We start from the raw sequence: 23,923 nt of genomic DNA on the forward strand, positions 1-23,923 counted from the left end.
GAACATTATGTACACTGTAGCTAAGAAATCCAATAGCATCCAGGGCTGTGTTTAGGAGTGCTGTCAGCAGGTTGAGGGAGGTGATCTTGCCCATCTACTCAGCACCAGTGAGCCCATATCTGGAGTGCTGTGTCCAGCTGTGGGCTCCCCAGCACATGGGCATGCTGCAGGAGATCCAGTGTGGGAACACAGAGATGATTAAGGGACTGCAGCATCTCTCATATAATGAGACTCAGAGAGGTGGGATTATTTAGCCTGGAAAAGAGAGGGCTCAGGAGGATCTTACCAAAATGTATAAATATCTGATGGGAGAATGTAAAGAAGACAGTGGCAGACTCTTCTCAGTGGTATCCTGTGACAGGACAAGAGGCAATGGGCACAAACTGAAATACAGGAAATTCCATCTGAGCATAAGAAAACACTTTATAACTATGAGGGTGGTTGAACACTGCAGCAAGTTGCCCTGGAAGATTGCATAGTCTTCACTCTTGAAGTTATTCAAAACCCAAGTGGACACAGACCTGAGCAATGTGCTGCTCTAGGAGACCCTGCTATAAGCACACCAAGTAGACTAGATGATCCCTAGAGGTGCCTTCCAAACGTAACAAGTCTGTGATCCTGTGATTTCCTGCAATATCTCAGAAAGAGGACAGAGCAATGTACTTGGAGAAGACTGCTGCTATGAAGTCGTATTGGGTTTTAATTCAAACGAGAAATGCAGAATTTTCTTCAAAAATGAGTAACTGGTAACTTTTAAGTGCTTTCTTAGTAAAAATGTTTTCTCCCCCTTGTGTTTTCCTAATATGTGCAAATATGACTTCTTGTAGTATAGAAACAGTGATTTGATTCAAAAAGGCAAGACAGAAAAAATACCTCCAGTAAATGCAGAAATGTACCAGACTTCTGCATTTGCTTGGTCTTACCTGTGAAATCAGAGAAACCATGGAAGCCGTCATCATCCACCCTGCAGGCTTCCATCAGGCTACCGAAAAGAGTCCCAATGGGGTCCAAAGGGTGTCCCACCCAGCCTTCAAGATTTGTTATTGAGGTTACTCCCCTGTGAAGAAGATCTGAGGCAAAAAAAACATACAGAGGAGGGAGAGAGGGAAAGAGAGCTCATGTTAGCCGATCAAAACAATTACACAAGTAAAACTGCTTAAAACGCTTTCAGTACAGAATTCAAAGTCTTTCCACTAGCTTCTGCACAGAAAGAGAAAATAGTATCTTTGGGGGTGAATTCACTGCCCTTGGTGTATATGCAAATGAGGAATAAGAAAAGAGAGAAAAAGGAAATGAACCTTTTTGAGCACTAGCAAAGCATATTATGGATCAAAAAATTCAATGGCAATGTCTTTTGAAATCTCTTCCTTGATACTACTAGCACTCTTCTGAGAATGCCTGCTTGAACAACGATTTTTTTGGTAAAATATTTACTACAATTTCCTCAGTCAGAAAAAAAGTACTCTTTTTACATTTTTAAGTTAATCTGATGGAACTGAAATAAATGAAAATATTATAAAATATGTTTCAATAATATTATAAAATATGTTTCAATTTCATGAATTATGAGCTTATCCGGCACCTCTCTCTCTCTCTCTGCACTATGACAGTTACTTAAAAAAAAAAAAAAAAGAAAAAAAAGTCCTTTAATAGGATCAAGTGTGTGTTTGGTAATTTTAAGATTTTAGTCCACAAATACTTTCATCAATGTTTTTCTGTAGCCCTTACCATTACCCAGTTAGAACACAGGAAAAAATGCTAAGTGAAATAAATTGGAGGAAATGTGATTGTGGTAACAGATATTAGTGATTCCCCAAATCCACATCATATGGCAACAACTGTCCTTTGACACTTTTTTCCTCTTTTTTACACTTACAGACACAAGTAAACTATGGGAGATCAGATGCAGTATTGACAATCCTTTAAAAACTGTACACAAGCCATCATGGCTACTCTGCTCCCCTGCCTGTCATACATTAACCTGTACCTCTCTTCACTCTTATTCACAAAGCACAATATATCTGAGTAACCATATGCACTAAGCTTTTAAGTACTGCTTCCTCCTATTTAAATGTGTGGGGCAACAAAATAAAACACAGACACACTGTCAGGATGGCAGAGGTATTTTTAAAGAATCCACTGGTATGTAACATGAAGAACCCCAAGTAAATAATTGCATTTCTAACAAATAGCACATACTAAAGACAATAGGTAGAAGTAAGAAATATCACCAAGAAGGATTCTTCAGGGTGACTTCTTACTGATTTACTTTGTTCTATTTATTCTGTTGTGCCTACTTATGACCTTCTCTTGTGTGATGCCAAGTAAAAGTTTCAATTGTCCCATCAGAGACATTTAAGTTAAAACCACAAAAGTGGTTCCACAGACATCAGATCAGTTCCATGAATAAAAGCTAAGCAGAAGCATGGGGTGTTTGCTGAACAAAAGCGTAAAGCTGGGTTAAACGGGGTTAGCTGCAGTTTGACTCTTGATTACAGAGACCAGCACACTTTATGATATAAAAAGAGAGTCTTTTAAAAATTCCCCATGAGATTAAAAAATAAAAAAGGCAGTGAGTGACAACAGAGAAATAACAAACTACTTTGTTTCAGGGCAGGATGGATCACATCTCACACACTCTTTAAATGATAATAGAATATTATAGCTACAGAAACTGCTCATGAAGAAAGGAATTTAACTGAGGTACTGAATGTCTACATGCTGCACCAGCAACTGAGAATGAAAAGGAGCATTATTACAACCAGCATACTTGCAACAGACTCCTCACACCTGCCAGTGGTACGAATACATACACTGACACAGGCACCTCCCTTCTTACAACAGTGTTCAAAAAAACATTTACTCCTTGGTTCAGTGGGAAAACAGTAGAGAGGTACACAGGAACTGCAGCTAAATCTTTTTCAGCTAGGTGCATATCCTGTCTTCTAAACACTCATTTCTGGGAAAACATCTGAACACATAATTGAAAAATTTACCCATATGATTTCACACTTCTATTTTTGACTACAATGCATGAAGATACATACAGTTTAGAGTAACACAGAAGATATAAAATGAAAGTTGAATGAAAGGATTATTAGTGTAGCAGCTGAGAAAGTAATTCCAGTTTTTTCACATGCACTCTTCTACCACAAAGCCACCCCCTTCTTCCACTGCCTCTTCAAATAGCAGAATTATTTTGGGTTGTAAGGATAATGTGCCATGGAAACTACATCTGAAGAACACCCCTTCAAAAAAAACAATGGTAGTGCTCAGTAGAATACCGCAGAATATTTTACAAAAAACAGCATTAAAAAACCCCAAAAAGCCCCAAAAAAATCCCAGCCAAACAACCAAAAAAAACCCCACGTAAGAACTCAATCTCCCTCTATTCAGAGAAACTAAAATGTTAAGCATTATAAGAGACTCTCTCGAAAAACACTATCAAATTTGATGAATTTTGTAGTTCATACTTTGCATCATTGTTATCCTCTTTAGGCTGACACCTCAGAATATAAAGCTCAGCAAAATTATGGATCAGAGAAAAAAAAAACATCTGACATGCCAAATGCAAAGTTCCATTCAGAAACCTGTAAACAGAGTGACTATTTTGATAGTGTAACCAAAACTGCTGATTGGAATAAAGACTCTATCATGCCATATATATGGCATGAGGAGACTGGTAAGAGCCCTGCACAACACAGGTCACAACACAGCTTACAGAAAACCTCTGACATCCAGAACGTGACATTACAACTATCCACACTGAAGAGTTAAGAGTCATCTCTTTCACTTTAGCTTCAAAACCAGTTTCCTCATGTGAACTTCCTGTTGTTACTGTCAACTTGAACGCCCTTTGCCCTCCTCTGACCCACATTTACCTTTCTTCTGAGCCCGGAACATATCCAGCTGTTTCTGCTGCTGCCTCCTTAGTGTATTAACAATAGCTATTGCTAGCCTCAGTGCTTCTCGTGGGTATCCATGAGATCGTAATGCATCCACCCTCGCGCAGGCTGTAGGAACATGTTCTAAAACAGAAAAAACAACCGAAGAATAGCAATGCCTCATAAATGCAATGGCCTGTTTTGCTAGGTCACTCAAAAGGGCTTTTTTGTTTCAATTTTTTTCTGTTTTGTTTTATTTTTAAAACTATGCAAGAGAGACTTAAAGAACTACTTTTGAGCCAAGATTTCAAGGGAGCCTCTGTTCTTTTTGCCAGGCTTTTCATCCACCTCCCCACCACCTCCTCCCTCAAAATAATGCCATAGAAAATGAACAAAGCACCAAGTCATGGAAACATCTTTCCGGTTTAGCCACTTACCATGCCAGAGGGGCCACCCCTGAGAGTCAAAGAGCAAGTTTTCAGTGTCGTCATGGTAACAGTAGTTGGTGTACAGGTCACTGCTGATAATGTGCTGTAAGTGGCTGTCCTGCCAGTGCAGATCGCACGCCTCAATGGCTCGAGTAAACACTGTCCGATGTGGCCTGTTCGATGAATCTGTCATTTTCACAGGTTTAGAAAGCTGCATCAGCTTTTACTCATTCATATGTCAATCAGTAATTCACAGTATTTCTGTCTTGTGCCTATTCACAAACCCCAGCCGACGGCAGTCTGTCTTGCCCCCTCTCCACCAAGCAGACTGCAGATGACATTTCACATCCAAGAGCTCAGACAAAGTGTGTGCCATTCATCTTGCATTCAGAGAGAGATCTAGAAACCAGCACAGCTGATGGCAAACAGGACTTTGCACAGAGAGCTAGAGGTGAAAGACATTCAGTAGCACGCACAAACCAGAAAGTATATGGCACTCAAGCATCCCCAGTCTCTGCTTAGAGCCACAGTTGTGAGAATGAAGGAGGGATAAACTGCATAGAACATTTGTAGTTTTTGTTTCTGGAAAGTGCCACTAACTTTCAGCACTTGTATAACTTCGTTGGCCATGAACGTATACAAATACTATTAATAAAGTGAGGTGCTGAAGCCGTAAGAGCAACATAAGCCTCACTGGACATCCTTCTATGGCAAAACTTTTCTACTGACATGGCACTACATCTATCAATGTTCAGAAGCCATGCCAGAGTTATCAAAAGCCTGCCCATGTTGGTCTGAACCTGATGAACAAGCAAAGTACCTCTGTAACGGGTCATTTGCTGAAAGAACTTATCTTCCTGGCTAGCTGTTAAATTTAATAATGAACCAAGCTTTTTCCTTCACAGGTGATCTTCCAAGAAAAAGAAACAAGAAAAAACCTGGCTAAGTGCAGATCTGACACCTACTACCCAATTTAATTTCAACTTTATTGCACTTGTATGCAATATGTATCATTACTGACATGTTTGAAGATTATGAGCAGTTTTACCTGCAAAAGCACCCTGCACTTTACCTAGTTACTAGCAGTCATCTTTGTTTGAAGAGGACTGATCAAAGCTTTGGTCAGATTTGGTATTCACATTGGATTAAAGCATGATATAGAGTAAAAAAAGATGCCTCCTCCAAGATGGCAGCATTGCAGCTGCACCTTCCACACACCTAGTAATTCAGATGGCACATACAGAGCACATCTCACAGACAGATGCCTTAGTTTCTCACATACAGGTTTAATGTAGTTTAAACAGATCTCTCTTTAAACAGCTATCAAGGCTTTGTAACTGCAAATAAAATACCAGAAGGAATACTAGATTATAGTCAACTGAAGAAACAACAGGCTTTTACATGACATACTTCAAGGACATCCAATTTTCATGCAACAATATTTAGAAGCACCAAGTGATGAAGTCAGAAGACCTAACAAAACACAAATACCTGCTCTGAAAATGTTACAGCCCCAGTATAATAAAAAAACACCTATTTGTTCTTCTGCAAAGACAGTATTAGTACAATTGATTTTGGTTGGTCAGTCCTCAGCAGGAAAGTTGCTTGTCCCAGGAAAGTGTGCTGAATTCTGCAAGGCTAGAGTGTGTAAGACAGAAGTTATATTATACGTTGCAGTCAGTGCATATGTTTAGGCTCACCTTGGTTAGCATTTGCACCCTGAGGCAAAGCATTGGTTAAATTGGGCAGCTCGTTTCCATGGTTTCCATCTTCCCAGGGACAAACATCCACACTGTTCCATTTTTTCAGCTGTTTTAGCCAACTGGACTTCTGCTCCAACTTGCAGTGGGGATTTAAGACTATACACATCCACAGAGCACCTGATTTAAAAAAAATTTCTAAATTATGTTTTCTATTAAAAATGCAGCAGCCAATGACTAATTGCAAACTTGTAAAGCACATACTTTTTCTCCACTCAAAGGCTAAACTGCTCGCTTCCCAGCTACACATAACACCATGCAGACTGAACTCCTGACACAGGTACTTGGGGCTGGCATGGCCAATCTGAAGCAGCTGAAAGATGGTAGCAAGCCAGCCTTCTCTATTAAAAGGTATTAATAGGTCTTTGGTATTAGAAATCCAGAGTTCCCAGTGTATGGCTCATCAGACAGGAACATCAGTCAAAGGCAAAACAGAATTCACATAAAGTTACAGAAGTTACCTTGACCAAGTTTTTCTTCTAATTCTTGTATCAGAAGTGAATGTTGTTTTTTATTAATGAGAACTGTATCTTTCAGCTTCACATTATGGGAACCAAAGAAATACATCAGTAAGATATGTATTTTGTAAACATGTACTTTCACACTCAGAACCCACATGTAACTCATTCCCAAACACATCTGGGTCTCAGATAACTAGTAAACACTAGTTTTGTGCAGTGTGATGGGAATAAGACATTTTTACAGCAATTTATTCTAGAAAATTTGTTTTGCATTTTCTGTTGAGGGAGTTCTAAGGGAAGGCTAATTTGTGCTGCCATATCACACATAATACCACTACAGAAACTGCTCCCTGAGGCTGTATTGCACAGCAGGCATAAATATAGCTGGGTGTCTAGGAACGATTTTCAAATAGAAAGGTTTTTCTCTAAATCAGCTGTCCCTTCACCAGCTTGAACTTTGACAGAAGCATGAAGACATTCAAAAGTACTGTTTATCAACAGTTCATTTACTCACTAAGAACATGCCTTATACACTAAAAGAGATCACGAGAATATGCTTAAGACTACACCATGTTCATGACGGGCTGGAAACAACCCAAAGAATAAAAATGTCGCTAGTTCTTCTGGATTCTTTTGCTAACTAAAAATGCAAAATTGATACCCAGGACACAGGGCATCACATCACATTCATTCCTAAATTAACACGGTAGGCCACAGCACAGGAGCCAATGGAAACACAGCATGATTCTTAAGGTTAAGTCTTCTGCTATTCAAGACTAACATGTCAGGGGAAGCAGTATCAAAAAAATCTGAAAACAAAAACAAAATGTGGTACATTACTATTCAGAACACCACAGAGACACTAAACTATTTCAGTTTATTACTCCACAGTTGATAGAGTACAGCAAGTGTTTTGGGCTCAGGGAAGAGTCTGAAACTTGCCATGGGAGTGAGTAAGGCCAATATTACTTTTAAAAAATTCTCTTAAAATCAAGTAACATCATTTTCCTTAGACACACTTCAGCCTCCAAAAGGAGGCAAATTACAACTGGTTCTTATTATTAAGCATCAGTGATTCAGTACTGTCCAAGACAGAATGACTACATTTACTGAAATCTGCAAAACAAAATGCAAGATGCAGCACATGGGAAAGCTCTGGAGAACAGTTGTGGGCTTGCTTATTTATTTTCAAAATCAAGTATCACTTGAAGGCATTACACTGTACCTCTCAGCATCTCACAAAAGAAACCCAAACAACAAAAAAACCAAACCAAAAAACCGCCAACAACCCACCAATGCAATACTTTGTAACCAGATTCCCAGTGTTTTCAGACTGAAGCAAAAGAGAAGTGGATTATCTTAAACTCATTTGCTAAGTATTTCAATCATCCATCAAGGCAGAACACACACTACTGTGTTGCACCATGCCCCTGACAGAATAAGTGGCTTTTTTTCATTCTCCACATCTGAAAAACATCATCAGAGGCAAGAAAATTCACCAGCCCCCTAAGGAAGCTCCAATACACATGTGGTACATCTAGGAGGCAGGAGAAGGCAAAGATAACCCAAGCACCAAAACTCTCTAAAAATATCTGTGGTTTCATGTGGGAAACTATGTCAAGGATAACTACATCACATTGTTAGCAGTCGTTGTCTCTGAAACTCAGGCAATTTTCATGTAAAGAACGAGTGTATTTCCAACCCCCTCACAAACCACTTAAAATTTCAATAGAACCACAGCTGCACCCTGTTCCTCATGACTTCAGAGAAAGTTGCATGCACATCTGAGATCCCAATCAGTTTTGATGGCTGCTGATTCCCTGCAGGAAGAGGAGTGTGAGACAAAATTATTCCACCAGAAGAAAAGGGAACAGAAAGAGCTCCTTTAGTGCTACAAAGCCTACAGTCTGGAAGACGGATGCATAATGCCAACGACCCCACACTCTCCAATCTATTTGGATTTTTTTTGGTATTTTTGGTTAGTTTGGATTTTAGTAGTATTTTATTTTGTGTGATTTTTTTTTCCTTCTCCCCTCTCTCCCTCCCTGCCCTAAGCGTGTGCATCTACCTCCATTCATATTTCTTCCTATTTCTGCTCCCTAAACACCTTCCCCCTCCTCATATGTCTGCTCCATTCCAGCTATTTCAATTCACTGATTCCTGCCCTGCTCCTCACGCTGAAAAGTCTGAGGAAAATGTTCACTTGTGCCCAGACTTTATCACATGCCAAGTGGCAGGAGCCTGTAGGATATTCTTATCTCAGTCTGATGCTGCTCAGTGGAAGCCCCTTCCAGCTAGCCCTTAAATGTCACCACCAGCCTAAAGGCCTACCCTAGTGTCAAACAAGAGAGTCTCTGTTTCTGCCTGATGGCTTCCATTTGGGGAACTGGTGGTTGTGCTTCTTACTTGAAATTTGCAAGAAAGGTATCCGAATCAATTTCCAGTGACTTCAGCCTAGAAACTGCTGTTGGCAACAGTTTATGCTCTGAAAAACTTGGAATATATTCTAAAATATATTCTTAGCATTTTTCAGTTTACATGTTTGATTACATTTAATGATATAACCAATGAAAACTACAATATGAACGTAAGACTCATTAAATAATAATAATTTTTCAAAAAGAGACACCAAAACTCCAGAGAAAGTATTTGCGTTTACAGACTGCTTTTTTTCTCTAACATAGCTCTCCTCCTTCCTATCTCCTTTTCTCCGGAGTTTTTTCCATGGTGGTTCTCAGCACACTGACACATCTTCCCCCACCCCAAACTGCATGCTATTAAAACACCACTGAAGTTCTTGTTCAAATCTCTGCATTATAACCTATGTTTTTTCAATACAAAGCTCCTCACATCACAGTGGCAAAACAATCACAATTCAATATACATCAAGTTTTTCCCAGAAAATAACTGGAAAATATGACAAGTTGCAACTGCAATTTCCCTAATTTCACATGGGAAAAGGTATTAGACCTGACACACTGTAGTGAGGAATTGCCTATTTTGATTCAACACTATTCTCTTGACATGAAAAAAGGCAGCTCTGCCAAAACAGACCTCTGGTTCAGACAAATCTCCTTTTGAAAATGCATAGTTATTATTCAGTTTTAGTGTTCATCACACCACCAAAAAAAGGAAAAATTAACATGCAGGCCTTCCTTATGCATACAAGAGAATATCAATACTTCTATGTTTCTCTGGAGACATCCATACCGTTGAATTTATAGGGTAGAGGGGCAGTATGCATTTACATTGATCAGGATGTGCAAATTAAATGTGCAAACTGGAAAACATTAAGAGCATTAAGACACTGTAGAAGTAGATGTAGTATAGAACAGTGGGATCACTATACATCCTGTGTACATACATATCTATGAAGCTAAAGGAAGTGCAAGCAATGTGTATAAACTCTCCCAAGAGATTAAGCATGGCTCACTTTTCATAAACCCCATTATATTTTACTCTTGCCTCAGTAAATGGGAAGATGTTGATGGAAACAATTTTAGGGGGGGTCCTAGGACACTTATCGTTACTGAGGACTCAGCATACAGTTCTGTTCATCTGTTTAATGCTTTTTTTTACTCTGCTTTTCCTCAAAAAACATGCTATCTTGTCAGGGCTGCTGTACAGCTGAGCTTGGGTCAGCATCTCCTCATTCACAACACCTGTGTAATCAATCGCTGTGACAGCATTTGCTTTGAAATTTTATATTTCATTTACTTTAGATCAAACAGTGTATTTCCAAAATTAAAATACTCAAGAAACAGGTGCTGTAACATTTCTTTGCCCTTTCCATTAATATACAACTTTATCTTAAAAAATAAGCTACAGGAGTAGCATTTGACCATTTCAAAGAAAACAGAGCCAGGTAATCAAGACCATTCCCTTTGCCCAGACAAAATAGTTTCTGCACCTGCTGCACACTTTCCACTTGAGACTAATCAATTCTATTACAAAAGCATAATCTTCCAGCATTGAAAGTGCCAGAAGAAAAACAATACTAGCAGACAGAACCCATGAACACTTTGAAGTACCAGTGTCTGCAAAGGAGTTTAAAGCGGTTTACATTTGTATTTTAAACACATACCCAGTTTCACTGGGACAGCCACTTGGAAACCTCAAAGACGGTACTGTGTGGTGTTTATTGCTTCTGAATGGGAAGGCCAAGTGCCTTCAGAATAACTGGCAAAGCTGCTGCCCTTCTCCAGGCATGGAGAGATCTCCACCAGAACAAAGCATAATCACAGGTCCCACTGGAGACTGCTCCAATTAAACAGTTGCTTTTACACAAGAGTAAAGATAGGCAAAGTGCTTCAGGATTGTTCCCTTTTCAATTAGAACATCAAGGAAAACTACTCTCGGCCCTCAGTTGCACCCAAGTTGCAATTTTACTCACAAAAATTCCTTAATGCACTCTGGTTTCAATGTTTAGCCTTCAGAAAAAAAGGTTTTCTATGGGCACTGTGTTTCTTGGAGAACAGAGTGTTTTATTTTGCTCTAATTCATTCTTCTACTGAATTAAACTTTGATGTATTGGTCCTGACAAGCGCTTCTCGCTGATTGTATTGTGTATGATAGTATAATCACTCCCCATGCTTTTCACACTAGCTGGCTGATTAATGCAATAGATTACCTGCAGCACCGATGGCATGAGGGAATCACTGTCCTTCTGCAGGCTAACCTCCAAGCACACATTTCAGAGAGGGGAAGTATAAAACAGAGAAAATAAAATGCTTCATTCCTTAAGTTTCCCTTTCTTGCTGCCTGCTGCTGCTGCAAGGGTTAAAGGCACGTGCATTTGGCTGAAACAGGTATTTACATATTGAGAGTCTATTCTAAGCTATCAGCAACCACACGGTCTGATTTCTGTGTCAAGTAACTACAAACCTCTGTTTTCTCTTTCTATGTTTTCAACTTTTAGCACAAAGGAATAAGGAACTAACCACACAGTTCCGGTAGTTTGCATGAGCCTCTTGTTCTTGTTCCTCTGAAGTATGTTTTAAAAATTCCTACACTTTTACAGACACTCTGCCATTCAACCAAGGGGTTTCAAAGATTTTCAAAGAACAGGAATTTGCTTGAAAGATTTACTTTACAGCGTGTCAGTGGACTATGATCTCCCCAAGAGAACATTAAGCATCAGTCATGTGTTCATTAGATACCCCTCTATGCATCTATAGTTCTCCATAACCTAACCACTTTAGAAGATACAGGCTATTTGTGTACAAAGCTAAAGGAAAGTATAAAGAACCTGCAAATGAACCTTACTGATTAACTTCCATCATATTTAAAAAACTGTTTAATCATTCCAATGAAGGCAAAAGACTAATACTAACCTATACAGCGAAAAAATAATCCTTTATCTTAATATAATTCTTCACAATTTTAACTAATTGTGAATATTTACAGCTAGGTGATAAAGATAAAGTATGCTCCTGACTAAAATATATATCATATATTCTACCAATTACTTTATCTAGCAATATATTCTCGGTAGTCACAGTCTACCTTCCGAGACTGAGAATTTTCAGAAAAGTTGATGTGACTACAACTATAAATACATTAAGCTACTTCCATATAAATTTATCCTTGAGATGGGTTAATTCCTCTCACAGTATTTTTTTTTAGGAAGAGGCAAAAAAGCGGATCAAGTGCAAACACTCCCTTGCATACTGGGTATTACAATTACCACAACTACATAAATAATGCACTGTAACTGACCAGAGAATTACATTCTGATTTAATTCCTAGTTTAATTCCTACCTACACTTTTGTTTCCAAAGTCACTTTTATCTTTCACTTCATGACTGTGGAGTTTTTACAAGAACAGCATACCTCAATTATAACTTCTAATGCAAGAATCTAGCACAGCACCTGGCTAGACAGTTTACTGATTACCTACCACAATCCAAAATTCTAAGGTTACTTCTAGTTTTTTAGTTCAATTTCTCCAGCTCCAATTACAATTTCCAGCTGTGAGTTTAGAAGAACTGTAAATTTCTGTATAAAATTTTTTATCTATGTAATAGATAAATTATAAAGGATTTCCTTTGTCTTGATTTGGCACACATCATCTTACTTCCAATTACTGAGGGTTTTTTCCAGTATTCATTCAAGACCAAAAAAAAAAAAAAAAAAAAAAGCACAAGGCTAGATGGCTGAACCACAGGTAAAGCTCAGGAATCAGTCAAGATTCAGTCACTCCTCACCATGAATCTATTCTCTCTAGCTCTGGTATTTACTAGAAGTGGCATCGGAAAATTCAATGGCAGCCTAATGTTACTGAAGTATGAAAAATAAAGAGTGAGAGGAAGGAAAAGATAACCCTAATTATCAGCTTGGCTTATAGTAAAACTCTGTCCTAAATCTTTGCAGACATGATTCCACAATTAGGGCTGCAATGAATTGCGCATCAGCCACAATACACAACATTTTTAAAGACATTTATAAGTAATACAGTTCAACATCACAGGAATAAAAACAACAACTGCTTTAATGTGGGTACTTATAAAAAATCTGAAGTACTTTCCATCCAACTGAACAGAATGGAAATGGAACTTTCTGTATGGCATTGGAAATAAACCCTCAAGCTATACTTACACACTAAAGGTAATTACTGTGACCATTATTTCTGAAATCTGATAAATGCCACAGGATTAGCTCAGTTGGTTAGAGCATGGTGCTAATAACACAAGGCTGTGGGTTTGATCCCCATAAGAGCCATTCACTTATGAGCTGGATTCAATGATCCTTCTGGGTCCCTTCCAACCCAGAATATTCTGTGAAATTACCTAAAATCAACATTTTTTCTGTCATACTCTGGCCTCATACGCACTCTCATTGCAAATAATATTACAGCAATATCAGTAATGGAGAAAAAAGGAAAAGATCCCCAGAAAAGGTGGACAAAATCCATCTTTGCCAAACAGCAGCCTTACTTCATACACTGAGGAAATGAAGGCAATAGCATCAACCAAGACACTGTAGGGGCATGACAGCAATTTAAGTTGTCATCCATAACTCAGGTCTTAGAACAGCAAAACTGTCTTGTGATGCTAATTCTGACCTACTGTTAATTTAGCACCTCCAACAACAGAAATCATTCAAAGACACTGACATAAATTAACAGCTTGTTCCGTGAAAAAGCAGGTGTAACCTTAAGTGCATGACCTGAGGGGACACGTGTTTCATAAGACCATGACAGCTGAGACTAAAAAACCACTACATAAGTAAAGACAGCCTACTGGATATGATACAGTTTAAGACACAAATATGTGTTAAGATACCACTCTACCTAGGAAGTCCCATGAGGAAAGACCAAGGGAAATGCTGCATCCAGTCTCTTTTTAAACACAGGGCTTCCTACAGCTTCCATTTCAAGGCCAGAAATGCTCTTTGTGCACGGGCATTATCTATACCTAGAAATTTGAAGTTAACTTTATTTTCTACAAATGCAGAGCACAGGTACTTTCTTTAGCTTTAAGGCAATACATGATGCAATTATAAATGGGGATATTCAATAATAAAAATATGCATATAAATTCAGCAGTCAAATTTCAAACCTGCTGTACTGTTTTACAAAAACCATAAAATACGGGAAAAAGTGAGTAACTCTACTACATGGTTGACCCTAAAAAGGGATTGCATGAAGTATGCAGGTCTAGAAAAATGGTACTAGAGCACCAAAACTGTAATGAATGCTTAACTTTATCTATACCTTTTCATGGCAACCTTGGAGTAATCCTCAAATCTGGCACCAGGAAGGAATTTCCCTAGGGGCATACCAGCAACAACCATAGCTGCTTTTGTCCTTTTTTCCCCTCCACTTAAGCAACAAGCACAGATAATCTGTTCAGAACAGCTGGCATGTCCCATTCATATAAGTTTGTCTCTAACTGCAAAGGGAAGGAATGCCTGAGACAGAAATATTACGGTTAAAAGAATCTAACTTGCTGTTTTCTAGAAATGACTATGAATTTTTTATCGGGAAAAATTCAGAGCCGTTTCCAAATTAAAAAAAAAAAAAAACAAAAAAAAACAAACCCAAACAACAAAAACCAAAAACATTATTTAACACTTGATTGTTAGTTTGCTTATGGCAAAATGGTAATTAAATCCCTCTTAATTAGTCTATGATTCCTTTCCTAACCTGCACATTTAGAACTAAGCTTTAGATGAGTAAAAACATGTTACTATGTCTAGGCATGATCCATCAGGAAATATATTATATTATTTCTCTGTATCATATGACCTTGTAAAATAGTATTTTAGTTTAACTTATAACACACAACTACGTCATTATAATCCAGAAAATGGTCAAAATACCAACAAGCATGAAATCAAAATAGACTAACACAGCCTGACCCAACATTAAAAACTGATATACAACAGAGAAAATACTAGTGAAAACCTAAGACATTTAGAACTACTGCAGAAAATCAGGTTATCCACTCAAGATATTCCTTTATAGCAATTATCCTTTTAACATGCTAGTATATATTTAGTATATAACAGCATAGATTGTAAAAATGTCACTGGGAAGAGCTTTATCATGTGAATGAGGCTCATTTCAATACCATAAGAGGTTTCTACACTTAAAAACTTTAGATTCCAAAAGGTGGTTGAGGTAGAGAGGAGATAATTCATTAAACTGGGGAAGGTACCCAGTTGAACATAGAGAGTATTATTTAAGTTCTCCTCAACATCATAAAATAAGATGACCAAGAGAGATCTGGATCAGCATCATGCAAAACCAGAACACATTCACCAATTCTATTTACTGCCCTGCCTTACCAAGGATCTCTTTGGAAACAACCACTTCCCAATGACAAAGCCATCATATTCCTACTTCACAAGAAACTAATCGTTGACTTAAAAAACCCAACTCTCCTCCCCTTTAGGAGATTTTAAATATCAAAATGGAGGAAATCTACTATAAATGTTTGCTTTGAAACATGCAAATCATGCAAAGCTTCTTTACCATGAAGACAAGCAATACGATATGAAGATACTCAAACTGACAGGAAAAAAATCTGACTCTGTAATCTATATGTTGACAAGGTGTTGCGCTCCATCATTCTATCAAGAAATAGATACTTGTCTAAGATTCTTCTACTTGACTACTTTCATCAAATTAAGCATCTGGGATTTAATTTAAGAGTTCCAGCTTTATTAAGCTGTCACAAGAGCACCCCTACTTTGATAACAGTAGCTGCTCCAATTATGACCTGGTTTAGGGTTGACAAGTATAATGATTCATTCGTGGCACATGAGAAGCAATAAAAAGTTGTTTTGCATTACAGCTTTAAAAATGTGGGCACTTTTTTCATTTAATTTGTCACTTAGCTTTTGCTAAGAGGACTGTTAAATTGCAGTAAGAGGCAAATGGGGCTTTTAGTTTAAATGCAATCCCCATATTTAAATGATCTGTAATGGAACAGTGTTCAAGTGGGAACACTATTGTTTCACAGTGGGCCCTCATGTTGACATGTGACATTTGTATTCAGGTCCTGTATTATCCATGTGGCTAAAGGGCTTCCAATTTCATTTCACAGCCAGAAGCCTGCAGAAAACACCAATTAACTTGCAGATCCCATTTGCCGACAAAACAGTCTCTTCCCAGTGTCTGGCATCTGGCAGTGCTCAACATTTAATTCCAAAGCAGAGCTTCACAGCCATCACGATCCCTGGTCTGGGGTACAAAGCCAATTTGTCCTTATTTTTTCAGGGAAATCTTTTCATTTTCGATGAGAACAAGCAACTTTTACTCTATTTTTGATGGATGAGTACTAAGATTCCACAGTCTATGTTTTTCCTCTAGACTATGAAGAAGCTAACTGACCTTTCCTTCAAATCAGAGATCTCAGCTCAACAGGCATCAGCAGGTATTACCTGTGCATTTCCATGTCCACACCTCATTTTACCAATGCAATTTAATTAAAAGGCAAACCAAGGGGCTTCAGATAATTAATCATTATGACATCTCAAACTCCTCAACCATGGTTGCCACAAGTCAAACACCTAAAGATGAGCATGCAAAATTTATGTACTGGGATACCATTTAAACAGCAATGTGAAGAATTCCAACTCCACTTTAAACTCAGCAAAGTGAAATTCATGTATCATGTGGCAAGTTGGAAGTGATCACCAGTGCATCACTGAAATTGCGTCTAAATTCTCCTAGTTTGATAAGTAAGCCTTAGAGCTCTGACTTGTAACATTTCCAATAGTTTTCCTCTGACATTCCGTAAGTAGTATATAGCTTACCCCATTCCTGGATGTAGAACAGGGGAATCTGTGAGGCAATTCTACTCTTACTTCCTATCTAGAGGTTTTAAAACAACTACCTAGTTATGTGGAAGGTTCTTTTTGCTAACATGATGCTTTTGAATCATGAGTTGCTGGAAAAATTAGGACTTTGTACTGAAATATTGCCAGATTCATGCTTAGATCTAAAGTGTTTTATTTAGGGGTCTTGTGGAGGTTTCAGTGGTTTTAGTTTCAGAGAGTTTTTCATTTTTATTTTAGGTGTATGGAGTTTTGCTGCTGTTGTTGTTTTTAAGTCGGTGCCTTCAAACATTCAAATCCAATCTGACTTCTACAGCAATCAGCAATTTACCACAGACTTGAACAGGAACTGTGATTAAAGCTCAGTGTGTCCTTCCAGTATTTTTGCTAATACCCAATGCCAGACAGAAAGCATCACTTAAATTCTAATGAAAGGCTCAAATGACTCAGTCAAGGAGCAAAGTGAAGTTATTTAAGTATACTTAAAAGTCTATGCCAAGATGGAACTGACAAAGTGGCCATATTCCCAGCAGTTGGCAGAGAGCATACCAAGGCAAGCAAGAGAGCCTTTATTAAGCAGAGTCTATATTTACTTATTTGTATGCCCTTAAATTCTCCCTAACTACAACAACTTGCTACCTACCTGTAACATAAATTAGAGTATAGCTAAAAGATTTTTTTAAAAGACATTTCCCAGATTACTCTGAACAGGAAATAAAAGATGTTAAATAGGCAGAGGTCCATGTCTCACTCCATTGATGTTTTGGTTCTTTGACATCCTAGAAGATAACAAGCCAACATTACTTCGTAACAACTTATAGCATGACTCTTTTAAACTCAATCTTTGAGTTACTTCTACTAGAACAGATGATGTTTCTGTGGCCGTCCTGCTTTTCCCTCTGCAGTCTGCTCTTGTAATTGTGCTACTGTAACTCTGGTCTCCCTGAAAATCTACTTGAACTTTTTGTACGTTCATTCTTTTTTTTCCTTTTCTGTTTTTTTTTTTTTTTTTTTTTTTTTGACATGCAAGTTTCTCATGGAAAAAGTGATGTTTAACATGAAAACAGGGAAACTCAAGCAAAATAAGATCCCAGCAAAAACTGCAGAAGCTATTTGTAGCCTTCACATCAAGTAGAAGTTACTCTGGAGAGATTCACACAATTAACAGCAGTTTGGAGGGAACTTGCTACACACCAGTGGAAGAACCAGTGGGGAGAAGAAATAGTTTAGAAACATCAACACTATCTGGAGATGGAAGAACCAAGTCAAGTTGTATGCTTTGCCTACAGCTCACCTGGTGTAAATGAAATGTATTTTCAGCTGAAACTGTGGTACAAGATCAACATATTTTGATACTCTTAAGAGGTATCAGAGCAGTTCAGGACTGAAACAATGTGATCTGCCTCAGACTGCAAATACAGCAGTTCAGGTAGTGGTAAGGCTGTTTTTTGGGAATGACATCTAGAATTCTGATTAAATAGAGGTAAACTAAATTCAATTAATCCAAAAGTATTTGTTATTTGATGTTGCAGGCAGGCAGATTCTACTTCCTCTACCTTTAGACAAGCGCTGTCCAGAAAATAATACAAGACTGATGAAACAAGAGAAGTCGCTACAAAAATTTTTAAGAACTTTTTTGTTTATTGACAGCATGTGGCAAGACTGCTACAGGTAACAGATGGAGAACACGTTCTACCTCTCCCACCACCTACCAATTCAACCCACATAAGCAACAAAGCATGAGACCCCTTCACTTTTCAGTATGGTGGGATACAATTTTGTTTCATGTATGCCCAGCTAGGCATGTGCCTTGCTTGGCAAAAACTGTTATTTTTAGCAAAAACAAAGAGAAGGGATCACAAAAATGGCTGTTAAACTTGCAGTTGTTTTTAGACTCCAACGGAATCCTGCTACGGTATTAAGGATTGTGACCACAGAAGTCTGTAACCTCAACTAGATAATTAGCAGTTTATTAGCCTAGTGCTTCAATTAGAATAAACATAATTTTTGCTATCCAGGTTGTATCCAGTCTTATCCCACCAGTTAGTATGTAATTCAATCATTTGAATGATTGGTCATTTTTGACCTCTAAGACTACAAGAGTTAAGTTTTGTATTTGACACTTCTTTTCTAAGTGAAGCATGTTACTGATACTTGGATTTGACTTCGTTTAGCTTGATTTTGGGCCTTTAAATTACATTAAGAGCATTATGATATTTGCTGTCTTCTTTGCCTTACTTAGATAATGTCTCAGGAGACATAGTCTGTAAACTTGTGCTTGTTTATTATTAAATGTTTATATGTTTTCTGCTATGTAGTCAGGCACAGCCATATTGACCAGAGCACATCAAAACAGACTTAAGTCATGAAATGTCTTCCCAGAATGGGAAGACAGGTTTCTACTCCAAATTCCATGAATCACAAGGTAATTTCATTTAGACCACATGTATCTTCAGCTTGTTTTAGGACATTATTTTAAATAATTCAGGTTGTCTTTAACCTTCCACACACTTGTATATCTACTAGTTAGTAGTTTGTTATAGTATTTTAGATCTAGGAAAACAATGCTTGTGTTTACTTATCTTTCCTCTCGCCTCACCATCTTCAAATACTGTTGACATTCACAATCAAGCTGTATTGATTTTCCTTTCAGATAATACCCTGTATCAATACAGACAGAGGCTGGGAGCGATTGAGAGCAGCCCCACCCAGAAGGACACAGTGGTTGCAGAGGGTGAGAGGCTGGACATGCCCCAGCCATGGGGCACTCCCAGCCCAGAGAGCCAAACATGTGCTGGGTGCATCCAGAGCAGAGTGGGCAGCAGGGCCAGGGAGGGGATTCTGCCCCTCTGCTCTGCTCTGCTGAGACCCCACCTGCAGTGCTGCACCCAGTTCTGGGGTCCCAGCACAGGAAGGACAGGGACCTGATGGAGGAGGTTCAGAGAAAGGCCACAGAGATGACTAGAGGGACAGAGCACCACCCATACAAGGAAAGCCTGAGAGAGTTCAAGTTTATCAGCCTGGAAAAGGCTCCAAGGAGACCATAGAGCACCTTCTAGTACCTAAAGGGAATCCAAGAAGGCTGAAGAGGGACTTTTTACAAGGCATGTAGTGATCAAACAAAGGGGAATGGATTTACACTGAAAGCTGGAAAATTTAGATTAGGTATTAGGAAAAAAATTTTTTACTGTGAGGGTGCTGAAACACTGGAACCATCTGCCCAGAGCAGCTGTGGATGCCCCATCTCTTCAACTGTTTCAAAGCCAGGTTGGATGAAGCTCTGAGCAAACTGGTCTAGTGAAAATTGTACCTGCCCATGGCAGGGGAGTTGGAACTAGATGATCTCTAAGGTCCTTTCCAACCTAAACCATTTTATGATTTTACGAAGAAATTCTTAGAGAATTTGAAAATTTCTGAAGTAATTTTTCGAAACTGTGCAAGTGTGTTACTGAACACTTTACAGGCAAGTGTCCTCAGACCTCTTCAGTTCAAATACTCCTTTCCCAATTCAGCCTGTGTTATTCTCTTAATTATACAACAAAATCATGTATCAGGTAACCTTTCCTGTAAAGCAATGTTAATTGTTAGTCCTCTATATTTCATCTCCTTTCTTCCTCAGTTATTGACTTGTGTAATTGTGAATTGGTTTATTCCTCAACCTTTCCAGCTTAGCACTAGAGGCTTATATATTTCACACTTTTTGTTTTATTCTTTCTAGATCCTCTAGTATTCATAAAGTGTTTGAATTGTACTTCTTTTACACCATGTTCCCTGTCCTTCAACTGTCTCATCCTGTAGATCATAAATTTGATTTCACCCAAATTTAACTGATTAAAGGAAACTGCAGAAAACTCTGCCTAGAACCATGATAGAAGTTTTTCTCAACTCCAATATGCAATTGTTTCTTTATTATACATATGAACACCTAAATGAGTCTGAATTTACCCAGTTCATCCCAGAGCTGCCTATACTTGTCAGTCATTGTAGTTCCTTGTTGTCTCCAAAGCGACAGACGAGGGTCAGCCATGAACTGTTCTGTTATCAACGTCAACATGCGAGCTCCATTTGAATCTCTCATTTTTAGCATCTCTCGCACCTAGGAAATGAGTCTTTTAATACAAACTTGAAAAAAGCAAAGAAATCGCAGTACAGACAATATGCTGCTGTGTTAAATATTCCCCTTCTGTTAAGTTAAAAATGCAATTTATATGTGTGATGGGAAGTTTTTAAGTAGAAAAAAATAGTCTGCCTTCCCAATTTTTAACAAAATTTTGGGTTCAGTATCCAATTGCAAGTCTTCAGAGAATTTTTCCACAAGCAATCCAGAGATGCATTGTACAAACTGCTGCAAGGTTTTCCAACATTTGGGGGGTGGGAAGGAAGAAGAGGACAGCAAAACTGATGCTTGAAATCTTATTTCATATCCTTACACTGATTAAGAGACATCAGAATTGTAGTCCATTGCTGTAAAACTCATTATCAAGTTGCCATAGTATTCCCAAGGCCTTGTTATTTTAGAACAGCAGAATCTAGAACTTTGAGTAAGACGCAAGCAAGTACAGACTGGCTTGGAGAACAGGGGAGAGAAAAAAGGTTCAGAGTACTCAACACACCTTTGCAAAAAGCAAATTGAGCTGCTTCCCTGATCCATGGTATCCACCCTGGGAAAGGAAGAGTTTAACCTGTTCTTGGACTTGTTCCTCATCCAAATGCCAGCAATTTTCATCATCTATGCTAGCACCTGCTGTTGGGTCAGGAGCACCTGCAAACAGCAAGAAAAGAAATCATTATCTTCTATATGAAGCAGAAAGGTTCTTGAGTCCAGGGGAGAGGACTACTGCAGAGGTTTCTGGATTTTTGTCTTCTTGTGTTTTGGATGCCTTGATTTTAATCTAAACAGTCTTTAAAATATACTTAAATTTCTCCTCAGTAGTCTTAAGGACTTAGAAATGGCATAGTCGTTAGCACTATGAAAAGGCATTTAAATACATAATATTCTCTTCTCTAACAAAACACTAGAATCAAGGTGAAGGTTTTTCTTCCCATCTCAGCAGCTATACTAGAATGATTTTACAAGAAAAATTAAGACTTTGAATTATATTTCTAGCACTGTGATGTTAAAACCACTCTCCCCAAAACACCTGTGTAATTCCTGTACCTTCAGCAATCTTGCTCAGGTTTAAGTGACTGCTAGTGAGCGCTGCTATTGATGAACATGAAGAGAATCATCACCTTGGTGTCTCTGAGCTGTGATGGCTCTGCAAAGCTAAACAAAGAGTAAAAAAAATCCCCAAACAAATCCAAAGTCTTAAAGCACTTAAGGCATTTCCATCATAAAAGAGAGCTACAGATACTTAAGACCATGCTGCTTTCAGAAGAAGCATTTTTACATAGGCAATGTCATCAGCACAGAGTCAACTTAGAGCAACTCTACTTGAGTTCACCCAGTGTCAACTGAAATGACTGCATCCACACACAGTGGCACTTTGGCCACAGATTGCCAAAACAGCTTTTGCAGATCAGACCAGTGACTTTCTCTCTCAAAGAATGACTAAGTTAACTAAAACAAGTTCTTGCACCATCTAGTAAACTATACTTCCCTGAAGAACCCTGCACCTCCCACTGGACATTTTTTAAAAGGTCTTCAAACTGCACAGGCAGAAAAGTACTTATCTAGAGCACTGGACTCAGCTCAAGGTAGGGTATCACTATACCAGATTTCAGTTCTTTTAAGCACGGCTGAGACTCAAGTTGACTTTACATTTTTATTTTGGACTTATCACAACCACATAATCTTTATCTTTATTATGTTTTACAAAGGTATTATAGAAATTGAATCATGTTACACAGTCTCTCTCTTGGAAACCTGTGTCCATGTTAACCCTGTAGAAAAACAAAGAAAATACTACAAGGGAAGGAAAATGACATCAATTCCTTAAAAGCTCAAGCATGAATTGCTTAATAGCAGTTTTTTATAGAAATCCTGAAAACCTGAAAAACCAAAATAGCTACAACTCTATGATGTAGGAAAAAAGCCATTGATTCTATTGACTCAAGCCTTTGTTTCACAACTGCAGCTCTGCAATGAAGGTGAAGCTTTTAAGTGGCCACAGGAAAAGCTGAACTCTTATTCAATGAAAATACAAACCGAAGTTTCAGAGGATCAGAGACATCTGTCTTATCTACAAATTGCTGAGACAGTAAACAAAAATATGTTCCAGCTCAGCAACTTCCTAAACTGCCTCCAATTTCAGAGCCTAAAGCTGGGAACACTGCTGTATATGTACACACATATACATTTAATTAATAAGAAATTGTGTCTTTGCAGGTGTGAATAAGCTCTCCTGCCTTCCACAGGAACACAATAGCATCTTAGAAGACAGGAAGCAAACTCAAGACAGCATAAAAACCAAGGAATGAAAAACCTGCTCTTCTGCAAATGCTTCAATCTTTAATGTATTAGTTTAAAGGGCTTTTGATTCTGTCAGCTACATGAAACACATACTGAGTAAGTCTTTGGTTGCAAAAAACAAGCCAAAAAGGAAAATCAAGCCACAAGAATAAACAGTGCAGCTGGTGCACAGAGCCAGGTTTGCAGTATCACCTTGCAAGTAGTTTAAATATTTCATTGCTCTAAAACAAAAAGAGGATGAAGAGGAACTATATAATAGCAACAGTATACAAAATACACTTATATTTGCTCCTTACTTCATGGAGATTTATTTTCAAATAATCTTGGTATGGTTACTTTCACACTGAATTTAAAATAGCCCAGTATTCCTCAGCTAAGCTTCCCGATTTAGAAGGTGAAACAAAAAAATGCTTCTGCCGCTGTTTACTTTATCAAATGCTCACCTGTCATTTTGTGATACAAAGTTAAAAAAGCAATACAGCTACCATGGATTCTTTAACAACAGGTTACAAAAGTAAGTGTGCCTGCTACCCAGGGCCACCAGCATTACCTTAACCAAGGCTACTCCTGCCAGTATGATCCCAAAAACATCTTAATCAGGAGCACAGTATCACTATACTCACACCACGTTACTTGCAAGTGGTTAGGCCAGACGACTGTAAAAACTGAAGATGCCAAGCTAAGGATCTAAGCT

At 38.3% G+C, this 23,923-nt stretch overlaps 1 protein-coding gene across 4 annotated transcripts in view; it reads right to left on the reverse strand.

Annotated features, from left to right (window-relative positions):
• ZSWIM6 (zinc finger SWIM-type containing 6) overlaps positions 1–23,923 on the reverse strand; it is a 102,560-nt gene that overhangs the window by 16,311 nt on the left and 62,326 nt on the right. For 2 of the 4 annotated variants that reach the window (XM_056513754.1, XM_056513756.1), the window contains 6 exons: positions 21,431–21,579; positions 20,763–20,913; positions 6,013–6,192; positions 4,322–4,498; positions 3,882–4,028; positions 924–1,070 (listed from right to left, as the gene is read on the reverse strand). In XM_056513754.1, coding sequence (XP_056369729.1) covers positions 924–1,070; positions 3,882–4,028; positions 4,322–4,498; positions 6,013–6,192; positions 20,763–20,913; positions 21,431–21,579 — 951 coding nt within the window. The remainder of the gene's footprint in view (positions 1–923; positions 1,071–3,881; positions 4,029–4,321; positions 4,499–6,012; positions 6,193–20,762; positions 20,914–21,430; positions 21,580–23,923) is intronic. The other 2 variants (XM_056513755.1, XM_056513757.1) reach the window with 1 other exon arrangement.

Source organism: Oenanthe melanoleuca, chromosome Z, assembly GCF_029582105.1.
Source record: "Oenanthe melanoleuca isolate GR-GAL-2019-014 chromosome Z, OMel1.0, whole genome shotgun sequence".
NCBI lineage: Eukaryota > Metazoa > Chordata > Aves > Passeriformes > Muscicapidae > Oenanthe > Oenanthe melanoleuca.